Raw genomic sequence first — 18,659 nt, 5'->3', positions numbered from 1 at the left:
TAATACAAACATCATACTACCGTTCCGTTATAAAAACAACATTAGGCTTGGAGGTTAGCACGTTATTGTAGAGTAGCTGTATGAAAATAAATAAAAAGATTACGAGGATATTAATAAATTATAAATAAATTTTATATTTTAATTATTATTATTATAATAATAAATAATTATTATAATTATAATTAAAAATTATTATAATTAAAATGATTAAATAAAAATAATTAAATTATATTATAAATTTTAAAAAAAATTAAAATAAAAAATTAAAATATATCAAATTTGAGTAGATGTGCTAGCAGCGTTTGGACAATGTTTTCTAGTATGACAAGAGACTCGACATAATCCGCATTTTCTTGGTACTCTTTTTGTAGTGTCCATTTTTGTTCTAATGCGTTTGCTCTTTGAAATGGTTAGACAACATACCTCGACAAGATTGAATTCAAGCATTCAATGGAGGTAGTTGTTGGGGGGGTCAAATGACAACCAACCTTGTGGAGTCGATCAACGCAATATTAAAAGACTCGCACAACTTTCCCATCACTGCTTTGGTCCAATCAACTTATTTTGAAACAGGGACACTATTTCCAACCATGGAAAAACGACACACATCAATTTTATCTTTTAGTCAGGTATACATAGATACTTGCATAATAATTATAAAATTGGAAATAAGTAAATTCAATAGTCATAGGGTGGATAGTTTTGATGGGAACAACCATACTTTTATGGTGCACGAGATAGTGGTTCCAAGAGAATTACGATCAAATGGTCATTTCAGTGTAAACCTTTCTAATAAGTGGTGCGACTGTGGGAAATATCAAGCTAAACATATGTCTTGTTCACATGTGATAGCAACATGTTCTAGCATAAAATATAATTATTGGAGACTTATATCTGATGTGTATAAGGTGGAAACGGTACTAAAAGTCTACCATGAAGCGTTCCAACTCATACCAAATGAAGGATATTGGCCACAATATGAAGGTGTTAAGGTGTTTCACAATCCACTAATGGGGAGAGTTAAGAAAGGTCGCCCAAAAAGAAAATACATTAGAACAAAAATGGATACTACAGAAAGAGTACCAAGAAAATGCGGATTATGTCGAGTCTCTGGTGATACTAGAAAACATTGTCCAAATGATGCTGACACATCTACTCAAATTTGATTTATTTTTTTTAATTTTAATTTATTTTTTTTGAAATTTATAATATAATATAATTATTTTACTTATAATAATAATAATTAAAATATAAATTTTATTTATAATTTATTAATGTATTTTATTTGAATTTATTATTAGTATTTTTATTTTTAAAATAATTAAATTAATAACTCTAATAATAAAAAAATATTAAAATATAACAAAAAAAATATTACTTAGTTAGAAGTCGCCTCCCCAAAAAACGACTTTCTATTGGATTTTAAAAAAAAAATCGTTTCGACGTGGTCGCTGTTGAGACAAAATCTCTCTCAAATGGTTTTAATGATAACAAAATTAATTAAAAGATTATGATTGAGGTTAATGACTAATCTGTATTTTTGAGTGTATTCATATAAGAAAACAGGTTATTATTCATTAAGGCAAAAAGAAGAAAATTCTGAGTTAAAACTGGAGCATGGAAAATGTTGAGGATGGCCTCGCGAGTTGATGAATATTCAAATCTACGGATTACTCATCCTCGTTGAAATGAATTGTTTTATTAATTAAACAAAGGCAAAACAGTATTAAAGAATAAAGTGTTTGATTCTTTAAACAAAGACAAAACTTTATTAAAGAATAAATAAAGAAAAGCTTTTGAAGAAAATGAGTAAGATGGCAAAAGAAAGGTACGAGAAAGGATTACACTAGGATGGGTCTATGGTCAACACATTTGAACAGCAACCCATCATATCATGTGCAAAGGCTACAAGCAGACCTATAGATCACTCTTGTGTGAATTAAAAAACAATATAAAGTCAATCTTCAAAAAGGCAACAACAAACAAGCCAAAAGTGAAAGTCATCACATGTCTTAAAGAAAGGAAAGAGAAAATGACTTCACGTGAAGCCTTTACAAGCCTTGAATAAAGGAGAACGAAAAAGATATCACATGGTCTTACAAGCATTAAAGAAAGGAAAGAGAAAGGGATAGCACATACCCAAAGTTTCCAGAAAATCTGCAACCTCGTACTTAAGGATGCACTACATCTGTCCAAGGACAACTAGATAGCAGTTTCGTAATTATAAGAAAAGACCTTGAGCTTCTTGAATTGATTTTCCAACGGTCATAAAAAGCTTGGCATATGAAGTGAACATCATAAGACTTCTATAAAAGGCAGCAAGCTCTTCTTCATCAAACACACAACACATTGCATTAAAAAGATCTAGGATCTTAAAGCTTTCAAGAAGCAACATCCATCCTCTCTTCATACTTTCTACAATCCTACATTAGATCTTTGTAAATCCTTTGAGAAAGTATTAAGAATCAATCACTCTCATATCACATTGTAATTTCCACGTGAGATACACTTGGAAATATTTGAAACCTGATTGTAAGCTTGGTGAAGCTAAAGAATACATAAATTTATAATCATCCTCTGTGAGAGGTTGATATGTTTGAACATTAGTGAAATCTGATAAGCGTGTGAGGACTGGACGTAGCCTTCACTGGGTGAACCAGTATAAAAATTGTGTGTGTCATTCTCATATTTTTCTCTCACTCTTTAGCTCAGCTCAAATCTGGAAGTTTGAAAAAACTCATCATCGCGCTTTCCATCCTCTGCGAGAAGATAGTTTTAAAAACACTTGAAAATTATTTTTAACAGCAAAATCCCTATTCAACCCCCCTTCTAGTGATATTTAGCTACTTTAATTGGCATTAGAGCAAGGTTCTCTAGAAAATTACATCTAACAGTGTAAGAGAAAAAAATCCAAAAAGAAAAATGTCAAAAGCTAAGTATATTCCTGAAGGAGGATCATCCAGCCGACCTCCCTATTTTGATGGCACAGATTACTACCACTGGAAAGGTAAGATGAGACTATTTCTCATATCACAAGACAACAACATGTGATATGTAGTTGAAAATGGGGATCACGTCATCAGAACCAACAACGTAGATGCAACCTCTGATGAGAAACCTCAAGCACAATGGACGACCGATGAAAATGCAAAGGTACTCATAAACTCTAAAGCTCATTTATTTCTAATGTGTGCTTTGAGCAGAGAAGAATATGATAAAGTCGAAGAGTGCAAAAGCGCTAAGGAGCTCTGAGACACTCTAAGGATCCATCAAGAAAAAAAAAATACAAGGTTAAATAAATTGTAAGTTTGGTGAAGCTAAAGAATACACAAATTTGTAATCATCCTCTGTGAAAAGGTTGATCTGTTTGAACATTAGTGAAATCTCACAAGAGTGTGAGGACTGGACGTAGCCTTCATTGGGTGAACCAATATAAAAATTGTGTGTGTCATTCTCATATTTTTCTCTCACTCTTTAACTCAACTCAAATCTGGAAGTTTGAAAAAACTCATCCTCGCGTTTTCCATCCTCTGCGAGAGGATAGTTTTAAAAATACTTGAAAACTATTTTTAACAGCAAAATCTCTATTCAACCCCCTTTTAGTGATATTTAGCTACATCAGTCGTTTCCCCAAGGAACGACCTCCTACTTGAAAAAAAAAAGTAGAGTATTTAAGAAAATAGTTTTCAAATTAGGACATTGGGAAAATAAATAAATAAAAAGGAATATTTTAATAAAAAATAGTAAATATTACTCTCATATTAATTATAAAAGATTTTTTTGTCCTAAATATAAGAATAAGTTGCACTTTTTAAAATGTATTACCTCATTTAATATATTTTTGTATTTTTAACATTATCAACAAATATGGAATGTATTACAGTTTTTAATAAAGGTAAAAATAATCCCAAAAAAATAAATCAATAATGAGGATTTTAGTTTTTGACGTTCATTTTTTAATTTTTTTCTCCTATAAATGAGAACAAATATGGTATAAAATTCGTGAAACATAAGAACAGTATATATTCTTTATTTATTTTCTACTTTGACTTTGTGTCAAAATAATAAAATAAAATCTAGTCTATTTTCTACTTTGACTTTATCGTCGAAATAATAAAATAATATTTAGTCCACAGTATTGAGAATAATATATTTGAATATTTTTATAAAGTTTTATTTATATTTATATGTAGATTTAAATATATTTAAGATGTAAATTTATAATATATTTAAAATTTATTTCTAAATTTAAGAATAGATATATTTTTATATTGTAATTTAATATATATAAAGCAAATAATAAAATTTAGAGTTAAAGATTTTTTTTTTATCATACAATATATCTCTTATTTTCTTCGTATAAAATATATCAATATAATTTCACTTTCACAAATACAAACATAGAAATTCCTATAAGAAGGTTTAGTCTGATAAAAAGATTGATATTATTAGATCTGATAATTAATCTCCCTTAATGTTATTGGAGGAAACAAATAAAAATATCTTTATAAACTCTAATTATTTTTAATAAAAAAAATATATTAAAATAAAATAAAAAAATGTTTATAGCCACCCAATTGGCCAAGCATATATTATATTTTAAGCGTGACTTGAATAATTTATTTATTTAAGAAAATATGAAACATGTCTGCTTCATGCTTATACCACAACACAACTTGTAATTTCCATGGTGTCTCTCTTCTCCACACCTTACTATATACCTTTTGTGATTCTTTCCAGCGAATTTCCAGCTTCCATGATCAAAGAAACATTTAATCTTCCTTTTTGGCAAAATAATCATTTCTCTAAATTCATCTCAAACTTGTCTTGCCTTTTATCTTTGGTTTGGTGGGTTCCTCATTGACCATGATGCCAGCTGAAGCTTCCAAGGATAATAACCAAGGTGTTTCCACCATTCAAAATAAAGATGATATCTCAATTCATAAGGTACTTTTGATTCTTCTATTCTTTTTCTTACTTTCTGCTACCACTTGTATTTTTTTACTTGAAGAATGTTGGTGTTTTTTGTATGCACTTCTTGTCTTTTGTTTGCATATCATTGATCATATCATCCTTTTGCAATTTTCTTCATCTTTTTTTACATACATAAACTTGAATTTATGGAATAGATATGAATACGAATTCGTGTTCTAGAAGATTTTAGAAGTTTATAAGCAATTGAGGGAATTTATTTTTCACAAATTTTTTTAAGTCTAAAATATATTTTTTCAAGAATAATTTCTCTTCAAATTTATATACTGTTTAGAAAATTTGGTGGTGATTCTCATTTCTCACCATATTAAGCTTCTTCATGACAATAATAATGCTTCAACTACTCACCAACAAATCATAATAATATCTTCTAAAGATTGTTAGTGATATAGTGCTTGTAACTATAGATGATTGGGCTCCATTTGTGATTGTGAAAGCCTATCAAGTTTTAGTGAATGCCAAATAATTGGTGACTTGTCTTATTCTGCCACACACAACCTTATGTGAAGTTATACAAACATTAATATCATTCAAAACTAACATCACCTTTATACTCAACTGCATCAAAACTAACAATATAGAATTTCATTCAATATAAGTTCAATGGATTAAATTATAAAAGTTTTAATCGTCATCCAACAAAATATATATAGTGTGACACAGTTGACAGATAATTAGGTCTCTTAAGTATATAGTTATGAGTTTGATCTCTGACTAATGCATATAAGAGAACAGTTATTGGGAGATGTCAATTCCATAAATGAATCATCATACCTCGAATGATTAGTCTCTTGATTACGGCCCAAGGATTAGTTGGGTGATCAATACATGTTCCTGAACTATGTGTGTACTAACATAAAGTTCAATTACTTTTCAGTTCTTAATGTAAATTTGTTCCTTCTCTAATTTTAAGAAAGTTTGTTGTATATAGGGTGCGGCATCATCTGAAATAACTGAGGAACTACCAAGTGGACAACAAAGAACAAAGCAAAACCTTAGCATAGAGACACCAAAAAAAATTCAAGAAGAAGCAAAAGAAGATTTTTTGAGAATAAACATACCTCTAACTCTAACTCCATCGCCAAGAAGAGTAATATTTTCACCTTGTACAAGTCCTGTTTTCATTGAAACCAATGAATCCCCTGGTCCTTCTAGTTCTAAAAATAGATCAACTCTTAAAGCTCTTATTCCTAAACTAAGTTTCAAATTTAAGAACACAACTTCTGAGATTGAAAAAGCTGCTTTCCTTGCACTTGAAGGTTCGTCCAATGTGCCACAGAAAAAGCCTTTTCTTTCGAGGACACTGTCTCGAATCAAACCTCGAGGGAGGAAAACATCTTCTTTACCTGTATCACCGGTTCCCCATTCAAATCCAGTGTCTGTACATGGAGAAAAAGCTTATCCAGCAATGGCTAATGTAAGTAGCTTGGCAACTTTTGCAATATATTACATTGTAGTCATCATAAATGGTTAAAAATTTAAAATTATCAGTTTAATAACTATGCACTGTAATATATTTGTGATAATATATGATTGGATGTCTGTGTAAAACTTTTCATATAGGAGAAAGAACTGCAATTACCTATTCATCGTTCGCGATCTGTTCCTGCATTTACCGAGGAAGATACTCCTGTAGGCGGCATGTTTCGTATATTTCGAACCATACCCCAATTGAATGAGAAAATCACCACCGCAGCAATATCTGCAGCATCTCCACCTGGTGAAACAGGTAATGCATATTTTTACATGTTTGTTTCTTAAAAAACCAGTTAACCATTAACCTTTTAATAATGTCTTACTTGACTAAAATAATCAGCTACATGGATATGAGGTGAATTTCATTGATTATAGACTATATAGGCTTTTTATTTTTGGTACATATTATAAACTATAGTCTTAAATCATAATGACTTACAATGTAGACTTATAAGTTATTGGTTTAGAACTCTTGATTAAGTTGTTATAATATCCAACTTACGCATTTGAGTACTTTGATTCAGTTGAAACTGAGAATGGAGGTGAAGATATTCCTGAAGAAGAAGCTGTATGTAGAATTTGTATGGTTGAATTGGGAGAAGGTGGTGATACTTTTAAATTGGAGTGTAGCTGCAAAGGTGAGCTTTCATTAGCACATAGAGAATGTGCAGTTAAATGGTTTGGAATTAAAGGTAATAGGACATGTGATGTTTGCAAACAAGAAGTTCAAAACTTACCTGTCACTCTTTTAAGACTTTACCAACCTAACTTGCAACTCAGCAGAGGTCAGCAAGCTGATGAAATTTCTCAATACAGGCAAGGGAGAATCATTGATGTGCTTGAAATTTCATCATTTTTGACCAACATGTTACAACAAAACTAATGCAAAATTTTTACAGGGTTTGGCAGGATGCTCCTATTCTTGTCATTGTTAACATGTTGGCTTACTTTTGTTTTCTTGAGCAGCTTCTTGTAAGTTTAACTACTCTAACACAATGGTTGTGTTTGATTTGTAAAAAATATTGTACATGATATATATATATCACAAATGGTATAATAGTAAATTTTATATTTTTTGTGTTGTCCGTTGCATATCAGACACTGTACAAAATAAAAAGTTGTCCAGTATCTTTAAATTTTGTCTTGTACTGTTATTTTGTAAATCAAATAGAACCAATATACCTCTTAGCCAATATGATTTTTTCATGTTATTGATGGATAGATTTCAAGTATGGGATCAAGTGCTATTGCCATGTCCCTCCCATTTTCTTGTATACTTGGCCTTCTTGCAAGCATGACAGCTACAACCATGGGTAAGCCTTCTTCTACTTACTTTCCATCATCTCGCTGCATGTTTGGATTAGCGGTGAGTTTGGTGAAATCACAGCGTGCTATTTCTATTTTGACAAAAATTACATTTAGAGTTTTAATAAAATCACGATACCACCATAGTTTCTTCAAATTCACCGTCAACCCAAACATACACTCAGTATACTTAAATTTGAATTCCTATTAAGTGATTATACAATTCACATTAGTTCCTACAAATTTTTCTTAGTGAGGAGAAATCATGTTTGGATTTATGGAACCGTGCAGCTTGGTCTTGTGGTTGTTGATGGACATCTTCTCTACTCAGTTGTAAGAATTTCTTTCATGCAACCATATATTTAGATTTTAGAGACTAAGTTTTATTAAAGGAATAGATCTATGGTCCATGAGCTGAAAGCATATTAGTAATATGGATTCAAAGAAGTATTATTGTTGATTTCATTATGTTGGTTTTCAATTGTATTGATGATAAAGAATTTGCATTATCAAAATCTTTTTAATAATTTAACCAAGTGGTTAAGGTGAAATTGGTCTGAAGTATCTGAATTCGAACTCTAACTAAAACAATTATTGGTTAAAATTTACTTATCTCGCAGTTGAACTTCAGATTATTAGGGTCTTTTTTTTTCATATAACCAGAGGGTTAATAAAACAAACGTGCTAATATGAAGTACTTTTTTAATGCATTAATTTGAAATGGCACTATGACAGGCTCATATGGAAGCTGTTTTGGCTATACTACTAGCTACATTTGCTGGATTTGGAACTGTAATGTGTGGAACATCTATTCTTATGGAGATTTTGAAGTGGAGGAGACGACGGCTCGCTCAGTCGAACTCGAATCAACAGAACGGCGGTTATCAGGACGCGGTTGTGTCTGATCAATCATCTGCAGCCACTCATCAAACTCAAATTGATTCTCAACATACTGAGAGTAATGTAGGAATCTCCTAGACAAATGAGCTGACAAAATATATTTTTATATTTTTCTTTTTGAATGCTGGCATCATTAAGGTGTGTGACTAACAAAATGTTCATATTGTATAGACAACTTTGAGCACTTTACATTCTTGTATAACATTTGTACATTTAGGAACAGAAATTTATCATGTGTGCAGTCTCTCATCAGAAAGAATGAAAACAAAGTTGATTGTGAAAGAATGAAATCTATGAACAGATCCTATTGTGAAATTAGATATTAAAATTTAACAATGTTGTTTCTTGTTTGATAAGTGGAGTTTTCATTTGCAAAGGTGGACTAAAGGAATTGATAGAACATTCTTTTATTTTACAAATACAATATATTTGTGCATACTCACACGTTAATTACTATTACTTTGATGAATTTGGTTTAAAATTTAGACTAAATTTATCAACTTTTTTAAACTTATTTTTCCTTTTATTTTAAGATAAAATAGTAACATCTATCAAAGATTAATTAGTATGTACTGTCAATCAGTAAATATTATTCACCTTCAAAAAAAAATATTAACATTTTTTTTTGTCACTTTCTAATCATGTCGCACTATTCATTATAAAAAAAATTATATACATTACTATCTTACTTCGTTTTACTAATTTCTAAAATATTTCTATGACTATCTACAAAATAAGACGTGATTAGAAGTATGTATAGAACATTTTGTACTCTAGTGTCTTCCAATTAAATTATTTTTCTTACATATCTAATTTTTTAATTAAAAGAACATGACTTATTTATTGTATTGGTTAAGATTTGTGGTTGATATTATTTAATCTAGAATTGATCCCAGGCCCACTAGGGTATATCTTTTGGGATAAACTCCAAGGCCATACATCCAAGCAGGCCACATAAAATATTTGGGCCTATTTTCAATATTTCCTCTTTCGGCCAGACAGTATTTTACCGAGACATGTAACATGTTGTTTTGACTAACTTTGAACATTAAACAATAAAGTTAAATTGATTGCTTATTCGCCCTCGTTTTTTTATTACAGTGTTAATTATATTACCGAAAGTTTTTTATAATGTATTTTAGTTAATTTACACTACTGAAATTTGACTTCGGACAAAATAACATTATTGAAAGCCAACTTTAAATAAAATATCAGGAAAATGGGGACGTTTTAACATTTACTTAAAGTTAAACTAAAAGTAGTATTATATTGTTATTATATCTTGTACTTCTTTTCAATAGACATTGAATTCTATCTTAAAATTTATAACAATCTTTTCAGAAAAATTAAAATTTACAACACTTACTAATGATCATTTGTGCTAAATTTTGATAGTATATAGTTAATAATTATGTTTTAAAAATTAGACCATAGATCAAACCGGTAGTTCCTTCGGATCATGGTTTCATTAGTTTAATTGATTAAATTCATTAATAGATAAATAAATAAAATACCAAACTTCATAATAATTGATGCAAAACATCTTGTATTGATAAAATTCACAATCAATTAATTAAAAAACCATGAAAAAATAATATTAATGAATAAACAAGAAAGAAAGTGAAAACACGAAAGAAAGCGAAAATAAATAAGAATCCAAAATATATTAAATATTTGTTTTTGAACAAAAAAATATATTAAATATATCTTAAGAGGAAAAACACCGGTAAAAAAAATAAACAATACAAAGAAAAAAAATAGTTTTGAAAATGGATAATGGACCTTAACGGGAGCAATATTTTTACTTCCAACAATTAAATGCTTTCAAAACTTAATGGATGTCAAGGCGCCCTCCAATTATATTATTTTTTTAGTGTCTTAGTTTTGGTAAGGTAAGCACATATATTTTGGCAAAATTCAGGATTAAAAGTGTTTTTAAAAGGAAGTCTCTTTTTATATTAGACAGTTCAAATATTTAATTTTTGATAATAAGATATTGCATAAAATACATTAAATTATTTAGTTTGCATCACATCTTAATGGTGGTTCAAAGCTACAATTAAAAACTTATTTTATGATTTCAATCAACGGTGGTAATACCTTCTGGAATGTATCATTTTGTAACTTTTCTGCATGGCTCTTCTTGATCTGTGTCTATGAGCTTTATAATGCTATTGGTTATGAGGTTTTATGCGCTTTTCGCTATTCTTGGCATTTCTTGTGGTTTGAATAACCATTTTCTTCTGTTACTTATATATATTTTGGTTATTTTAAAAATCAATAAAATGATTTTTTTTATTCACACTTCTTTTATAATGAAATATAAGAATTAAATTATAGGTCATAGTAACAAATGCTCTTAGATAATTTGTTACTCAAAAAAACACTGCATGAGTACGTTTTTTTTTTATTGGCAAAATTAAACTCATGCTCAAAATGAAATAAGAATAAAAAAGGTTTTAATTAAAAAAAAAGTCACTTTTGAAGATTTTAAGATATTGAATACACAACTATTAAAATTTTATTTCATTTTTTTAATTTATTAACAAGTATCTGGTCTTAGAATACTTATTAACATTTCTCTTAAATTTATATTACATATATCAAAATTTTAAACATATTTTTTTTATATTTCATATAGAAGGAGTGTGAATAAAAAAATGGTTTGATTCATTTTTGCTATACTTCAGAGTAATTTTCATTTTATCTTTAAAAACATGTATGCAATTTATAAAGAGAGAAATGTAGTGCTCTTAATGCACTTAAAATAAGAGTAATGTTATTAAAATATAAAATTTGACATAAATATAATATTTTAATATTTTATAAAAAATAAAGGTTAAATAGCACCTTATGTCCCTTAACTTAATTTCAATTAATGTTTTAGTCACTTATCTTTTTTTTTTCTTCTCGATTTAGTCTTTTATTTTGATTTTAAGTGACAATTTGATCTTTTATGTTTTAAAATGTCAACAATATTATCATTTTTTCTTACAAAATTTCAAAAAATTCATCAAAATTTTTAAACAAAATTCATAAAACTAATTATCATCTTCAATATAATGCAAATTTCATCAAATACATAACTTAAATCTTTAAATAGATTCATATTTTCATTATTTATTTGATGTTGTTGGAGATGAAAATATGAATTTACTTGAATATTTGAGTTATGTATTTGATTAAATTTGCATTATATTGAAGATGATTATTAATTTTATGGATTTTTTTTGAAAATTTTGATGAATTTTTTAAATTTTTGTAAAAAAAAAAAAAGATAACATTGTTGACATTTTAATACATAAAAGATCAAATTGTCACTTAAAATTAAAATAAATAATCAATTTAGAAAGAAAAAAAAATATAAATAATTAAAACGTTAATTGAAATAAAGTTAAGAGATCGTATGTACTGTTTAACCAAAAATAAAATATAATTGTGCAATATTTTATATAATATTATATTTATATATTATTTTATATTAAGTTTTATGTTTGAATAAGATTACTTTAAAACAAAGAATAAAAAGACACATGAGAGAATTGGTTGGGGGAAGTAGGGACTAAGGAGTTCAAACTTCAAAGAGATTGCTAGGCCCTCAAAAAGCTGGTTATGACAAAATATTAAAAAGGTGAAATTGTATTAGGCAATGAAAAGGTTTTGCCTTTTATTTAAGCATACGAGCTCTCTTTTTGTACATGTTTCAAGAAAACCTTTTTCTTTAGGTTTATGAGCTCCCTTTTTGTGCATTTTCAAGAATTATGTTGCTGCTCCCTTCCTATAGGACCCTACTCCTCTAAATAAGACATATTCACATCGCCTATCTTAAGAAGGAAAAGGTAATCACAAATTTGACTCAATAAAATTTAATAGATTTAATTAAAATTTTAAATTAAATACATTAATTTGTATTTACTTAATTTTCTTTGATATAGTATTATTATTTTTCTCATTTTATAGTAACTGGTCTCTCTTTTATAATAATTGATCTATTTATAATAAAAAAATTATCTAAAAATAATTAATCCTTTTAATAATATTGATAATCAAATTTTATTTCTTTTCAAAAAATCTAGATCGAGTTTTCTTCATAAAATTTGATTGTTTTTGGATTATGAACTTTTTTATTTTTATTTTTGAATTTTATAGTGATGCGGGAACATTTCTCTCTTAATATTTTTTATGGGTTTAAAGTATTCTTAAACAAATAAAAAATTGAATTATGTGTTGTTGATCTCCCAGAACAAGCCCAAGGTCACCTTTGATTAATATTACTTGCATTATTTTCAAAAATAATATATTTCACTATATATTTATAACATTAGAAATGTATCAACACCTAACAAAAATAATTTAATAAAAATAGTATTTTCTACCATAAGTTATCATGTTTGAGATGCGTCAGAAATTAAATTTGGGCATCTCTCAACGGAAATTTGAACACAATTTTATCACAATGTAGGAATCTACATCATTCCGTTAGATCAAACCCTTGTCGGTTAATTATTTTAACCTTGTATTTTTTTTTCTTTTCCATTTAAAGCATTTATTATTCATTTCTACACATATATTAAAAAAATTATTAAAGAATTTTATTTAAAAAATAGAAGTTTAATAATAATTAATATAATACCAAATTTTTAAAATAAAAAATAAAATATATACACTTTCAATGATGATGTAATTTTTTTTACATATGAACATCAAATTGTATAATATAATTAAAATCTGATAGATAGTTTTAGAACTATTTTCGTTGTCATTTAATTAGATAGATATATGTGTAAAATAATTTACATTATCATCGTAAGATTTAATTGATAAATATCGATATTATAAATTGAATATCATATTTCAAATTCGGATCTAAAACCTCACAATTATGAATAAGTTTTTTTTTTAATTATTTTCTTTACGAAAATTATAATAATTTACTTTATCAATAGATCATAAAAAATTTCTTAAAATAAATTAAGCCTATAATTATTTCCATAACAAAGTAATATATTTCTACCACTTGAATGATCTTATCATCTCTTGTGCTTTGACCTTATAATTTTGGTCATTTTCTATCTTATATAAGTGAATTTTACCGTTTTCCAAAAGCATTTAATATAAGATTATACTACTTTCTTTTTAATAAACTATAAACAAAAGGACTTAAAAAATTGATTGCTGATCCAGAAATTAAATAAAAAACATCAGCTTTTAACATTAAAAAAAAAAAGTACATCAATTTTTTATATACTGTATTTATTTATATTTTATTTTAGATTGAGTATAGATTTAAACCAAACTATCAAAATTTAACAAATATAGGCTTGGAGGAAATTATATCCTACAAACACAGGACATTGTAGCAAGGGCCAGGCAAGACAACTTAGCCTGCCCTTAGATGCCTTTTTGTTTAAAACTTTTTTGGCGGTTCCTTAATTGCCTTTCGTAAGTAGTACATAATTGGTTCTGAATTTTTTTTTAATTTTAAAATGTGACTTTTCAAATATCTTTTGAACAAATATTTCAAATTAGTATCAATAATATTTTTTTTATTTAAAAATGGTAATTATTAATATTTTTAAAATTTTAATAAATTATGCCTTTTAATAATTTGTATTATTCTTCCAAACAAATTAGATATCACCGCTGCAAGGACAAATAAAGTTTATTAATAGTTTGTATTTTTCTGTCAAAAAATTAATAGTTTGTGGTTGCAAACTTTATTAATTGTATATATATAATTTTGAACTGGGATAATTTTATCACCCAATTAAGTTTTCTTCTAAAAAAAATCATCCAATTAAGTGTATTATAAATTTTGAATTATATTATTTTTTTAGTTCTAAACCTTTTCACAACTACTTTGATTTTGGGGAGAGTAATAAATAAATATTTTAATATACAATATACATAATAAAAAAGCAATTTAGAATATTAAATATCTATAGTATCAGCGTTCTTAACAAAAACTCATTTTAAATCCAAAGCATTGAAAACAATAAAGAATATCAAAATTGTCATTTAGTTATATTTCAACCTACACTAATGAATATTTTATTATATTTAATTTGAGAAAGAGAAAAATGTAGATTATATATATTTAAATGATAAGTTTATTGATTGTAGAGGAGTATTTAATTTGTGACATTGATCCAACATGGTTAGGAAGCGGTGGTGAAGGACACATTTTACAGTTACTGTGCAGAGATTGCAGCAAAACCATGAAGCTGTTAGTATCATCGATCTCATGCTATGAATATGAAATGTCAATCATTTAATTGGGGAGTCAAATAAAATAAGTTTGACCACCATTCACAATCACTTATCATATAATATATTATATGCTTTACAAATTGCAAGTTGGAAATAGCTATAGGGTATAGCTACAGGCTAATAGTAGCACTTGACAAATCTAACGGCTGTAACAAAACTTTAACTGTTTAACTCTTGGGAGCTGGAGTTTTTCACTTTGTTATATTTACTGTTAGAAAATCAGGACTTACTACAAAACCTTCTCTTTCTGTCACCTAGATTCTTGCAACATTATCTATTGTGCTGCTCCTCTACTTCATATTTTCTACTCTCAATATAACTGTCCAAAATCATTATAATATATATAAATTGTGTCACAAATTTATTAGAGATTTTATTTCTATGCATTCAAGTCCTCTAAAATTGTGACCAATCATACATTTAGAACAATATGATTGTAATTATAATTTAGATATTAATAGAGACTTTTAAAATATTTATATTGAGGTAACAATTGTCATTATTGTATTGTTAAAACTCTTCTTGTTAGAATAATGATAATTTATAATAAGTTAATATTGTATTTGTCTGGGATTATTTTTAAACTTGATTTGACATAGATATTAATATAATCTAACTTAATAAAAATAGCGTAATTTATTGTATTTGAAAATATAAAATTAAAACTGGAACATGAATTATTTAATTTTGATCAGACAATTAAAATTGTCAAATATATAATTGAAAGTATTTTACTTTTACCGTTACCATGCATGAATTATAGGTTCTCAAGAGAAAGCAAATTAAAAACGATAATAAGAAGGTTAAGATAAAAACAACATTAACCATTTAGAAGAACATGCATAATGACAACTTAGGTAATTGTTCAGTATTCTTCAACCTGTCTCCAAATACATGCAATGTGGGTCCCCCAGTCCCCACTTTCTTCAGCAAATACGAAAAGCTTAATTTGATGAACTTCCCAATAAACCTTCAACTTAACTCAAACTTCCACAACACGTGACATGAAGAAAACAAAACAACTTCAGCGATTACCTGTGAATTGGCTCAAAGCAAACTTTGCAAGCTCATGAGGTAGAAACTGATGACTAACTGCACCCCCTCTTCCTCCACTCACACCAAGAAAATCTCTTGTCAAATGACTCTGTTGATGATCCATTGAGTTTGAAGTAGAACCACCACCATGTTGCAAAAAATGAAACTTTCCTTGTCCATTATTTGTTTGCATCAAAAACTGATCAAAACTACTACTTGAGCTAAAGTTATTAACATTGACATTACTACTACTATTATTGATAGTGTTACTTTGAGAAGAAGATGAAGAAGGTGATGATGTCATTACACCAAAACTAGCACTAAAAATTGAAGGATTATTAGTACTAGAAGTGCTTCTAGTTGAACCCATTTGAGCTGCTTTCTGCAAAAGTGCAGTAGCTGACATTGGTAAAACAGATTCAGTCTTTGAATATTGCTTCTTTTGAACACTTGAAGACAGTGAAAGATTTGCAGATGATGTTGAATTTGAAGTAACAGGTATACCAAAATTACTCAAACCATTATTGTTATTAACATTTCCCATTTGAACTATTTCAGATAAATTACCTGAAGAACCAAAAAGTCCTGAACTTTGTCCCATATCTGAAATTTGTTGATTATGATTCCCCTGGTTTAACCAAAGTGATAAACTTGGTCTTTGGTTCTCTGAATTCATCATCAAATTGTTGTTGTTGTTGAAATCTACATGAAAACCATGTGAACCAAACTGTGAAACATTTTCAAGTATTCCATGTGATAAACCATGTTGTTGTGATTGTGATGAACCAATCATAGTATTAACACCACCACCACCACCTTCTTCATTCTTGAAATTTAAATTTGTTGTTGTAACTGATGTTAACCTTGCACTCTCTTCTGCTAATGCATCACAGAAAGCTCTGTGTGTAATGAAGCTATCTTTCCTGTTCAAAAATTTCAACAAAAACCCATCAAAATTATTATGTGACGAATCGAAACGATAAGTGCTGAATCTTAGCGGATCGGTGCAGCAAGGTCACTCTACCACTTATAGTATTCCATCATGTACTATTTGTGAAAAGAAGTTAAAACATAAAACCATTCATTGAAGAAAACATTAAATTTGAAACCTAACACTTTATATATTGGAAAAAACCTCGTACATGATACATATATGAATAAATTAAAGAAGCATTTATTGATTGAACACAAACAAAGAGTGGTGAATAAAAGGAAGAATATAGTATTAATTATGATATTTACCTTGAGAAGAGGGTTCCACAGTCACACTTGTATTCTCTTGTACCACAAGTTTTTGTGTGAGCTTTCCAATCTGATTGGACTGCATATTTCTTTGAACATTTTTCACATTTCCACTTTTTCTCACCGTGCTTTCTACTAAAGTGCTTTTTTATACCTGTGAGGTCACCAAGTGCTCTTCCAGGGTCATGGTGAACACAAGTCTTCTCTGGACAGATGTAAACTTTCTTCTTCACTTCTTTGTTGGATCTCTGTCTAAGCTTCCATGGAAGGTTGTGTCCTCTTCTGTGAAGTTGAAGATTTTGATCTCTTTGGAACCCTTTGTTGCATATTTCACAGATGAATCTGTTTGTTGCCATGAGTGTCTTTGGTGAGAGAGCAATAACCTCGGCATCTGGATCTGTATAGTCAAATTTCCATAACCAATTTGAAAAACATAAAATTTTTTTCTATATTTTGGTTAAATGTTGTCGATACAACTACAACTGTAATTGTAGACTGCAATTTAAAACCATAACAACTGTTATACTGTGCGGTACAGTATAATAGAATCATCGGAGAGGATCAAAGCTAAAAAAAAGAGAAAGTAGAAATAAATTTGGTGTAATAAACAATGATATATTACCTGGTGTACCTGGAAGATTTCTCTTCTTCTTGGGAATAGGAGGTGTATTAGGTTTAGGGTTAGGGTTTGTGTTTTGTTCTTGAGATATAAACCCTCCAATTGAAGTGGATAGTGAAAAAGGGTCATTGGGAATCATTTGCATATTGGAAAAAGTTAGAGGAAGTTATATAGTAAAGAAAGAAGAAGAACAAAAACCACTAACTTTCAAAGGTTTAATTTTTGTTGTTGTTGAGTCAGTACAAAGAAGAAAACAATGGTTTTAGTTTTAGGAGTAGCAAAAGCCAAGAAAAGTGAACATAAATTCTTTTGGATGGTACCCAAATTGTTTAAAGAGAGAGTTATCGTTCTGCCAAAAGACAAGAAAAAGCCATAAACCAAAAAAAAAAAAAAAAAGACTTGAATCAAACCAAAAAATATTTAAAGCTTGAAAAAGAAACTATATACTAATGCAAAGAGAGCTTCCAAGTTGTGATAGATATCTTGCTTTCATTTCTGAGAAGATAAAACCAAAAGGCTAGCTATATAACCATATAAGATTGCTATTTAGATAACATTTCTTCTCTTTTTCTCTCTCTCTCTTTTCTTGCTGTTTTGGTCTTTGGTGTAGTCTCTTTCTCATCTTATTATTTACTTGTATGTTCAAAGAAGGTGAACCATATATTTTAGATGGGCCACCACAAGCACATTTCACACATTCTCTTTCTCTTTCATAGTCACAAACGACACACAAAAACAGACACAAGTCACACGCACAATGTTGTGGAATAGTGTGTCTTGTGTTTGAGATGCTTTTGTTTTTCCTTTTTGTTTTGCCTAG

At 28.4% G+C, this 18,659-nt stretch overlaps 2 protein-coding genes across 2 annotated transcripts; one reads left to right on the top strand and one right to left on the bottom strand.

The window, feature by feature from the left end:
* The first annotated feature begins 4,612 nt into the window (after window positions 1-4,612).
* Window positions 4,613-9,029, top strand: LOC101500530 (uncharacterized). Its single transcript, XM_004497436.4, has 8 exons — window positions 4,613-4,947; window positions 5,924-6,409; window positions 6,556-6,721; window positions 6,993-7,284; window positions 7,368-7,440; window positions 7,691-7,781; window positions 8,027-8,106; window positions 8,509-9,029. The coding sequence occupies exons 1-8, from the start codon at window positions 4,867-4,869 to the stop codon at window positions 8,749-8,751; spliced, it is 1,512 nt and encodes a 503-aa protein (XP_004497493.1). The 5' UTR covers window positions 4,613-4,866; the 3' UTR covers window positions 8,752-9,029.
* A 6,717-nt stretch (window positions 9,030-15,746) lies between these two features.
* Window positions 15,747-18,459, bottom strand: LOC101500220 (zinc finger protein JACKDAW). Its single transcript, XM_004497435.4, has 3 exons — window positions 17,843-18,459; window positions 17,221-17,617; window positions 15,747-16,901 (listed from the first exon to the last, which is right to left on the bottom strand). Exons 1-3 carry the CDS (start codon window positions 17,982-17,984, stop codon window positions 15,968-15,970), a joined length of 1,473 nt encoding a protein of 490 aa, XP_004497492.1. The 5' UTR covers window positions 17,985-18,459; the 3' UTR covers window positions 15,747-15,967.
* Window positions 18,460-18,659: the final 200 nt, after the last annotated feature.

Source organism: Cicer arietinum, chromosome 4 (genome assembly GCF_000331145.2).
Source record: "Cicer arietinum cultivar CDC Frontier isolate Library 1 chromosome 4, Cicar.CDCFrontier_v2.0, whole genome shotgun sequence".
NCBI classification, from domain to species: Eukaryota; Viridiplantae; Streptophyta; class Magnoliopsida; order Fabales; family Fabaceae; genus Cicer; species Cicer arietinum.
The sequence above is the reverse complement of the archived record's forward strand: the minus strand, read 5'-3'. Positions and strand labels throughout refer to the sequence as shown.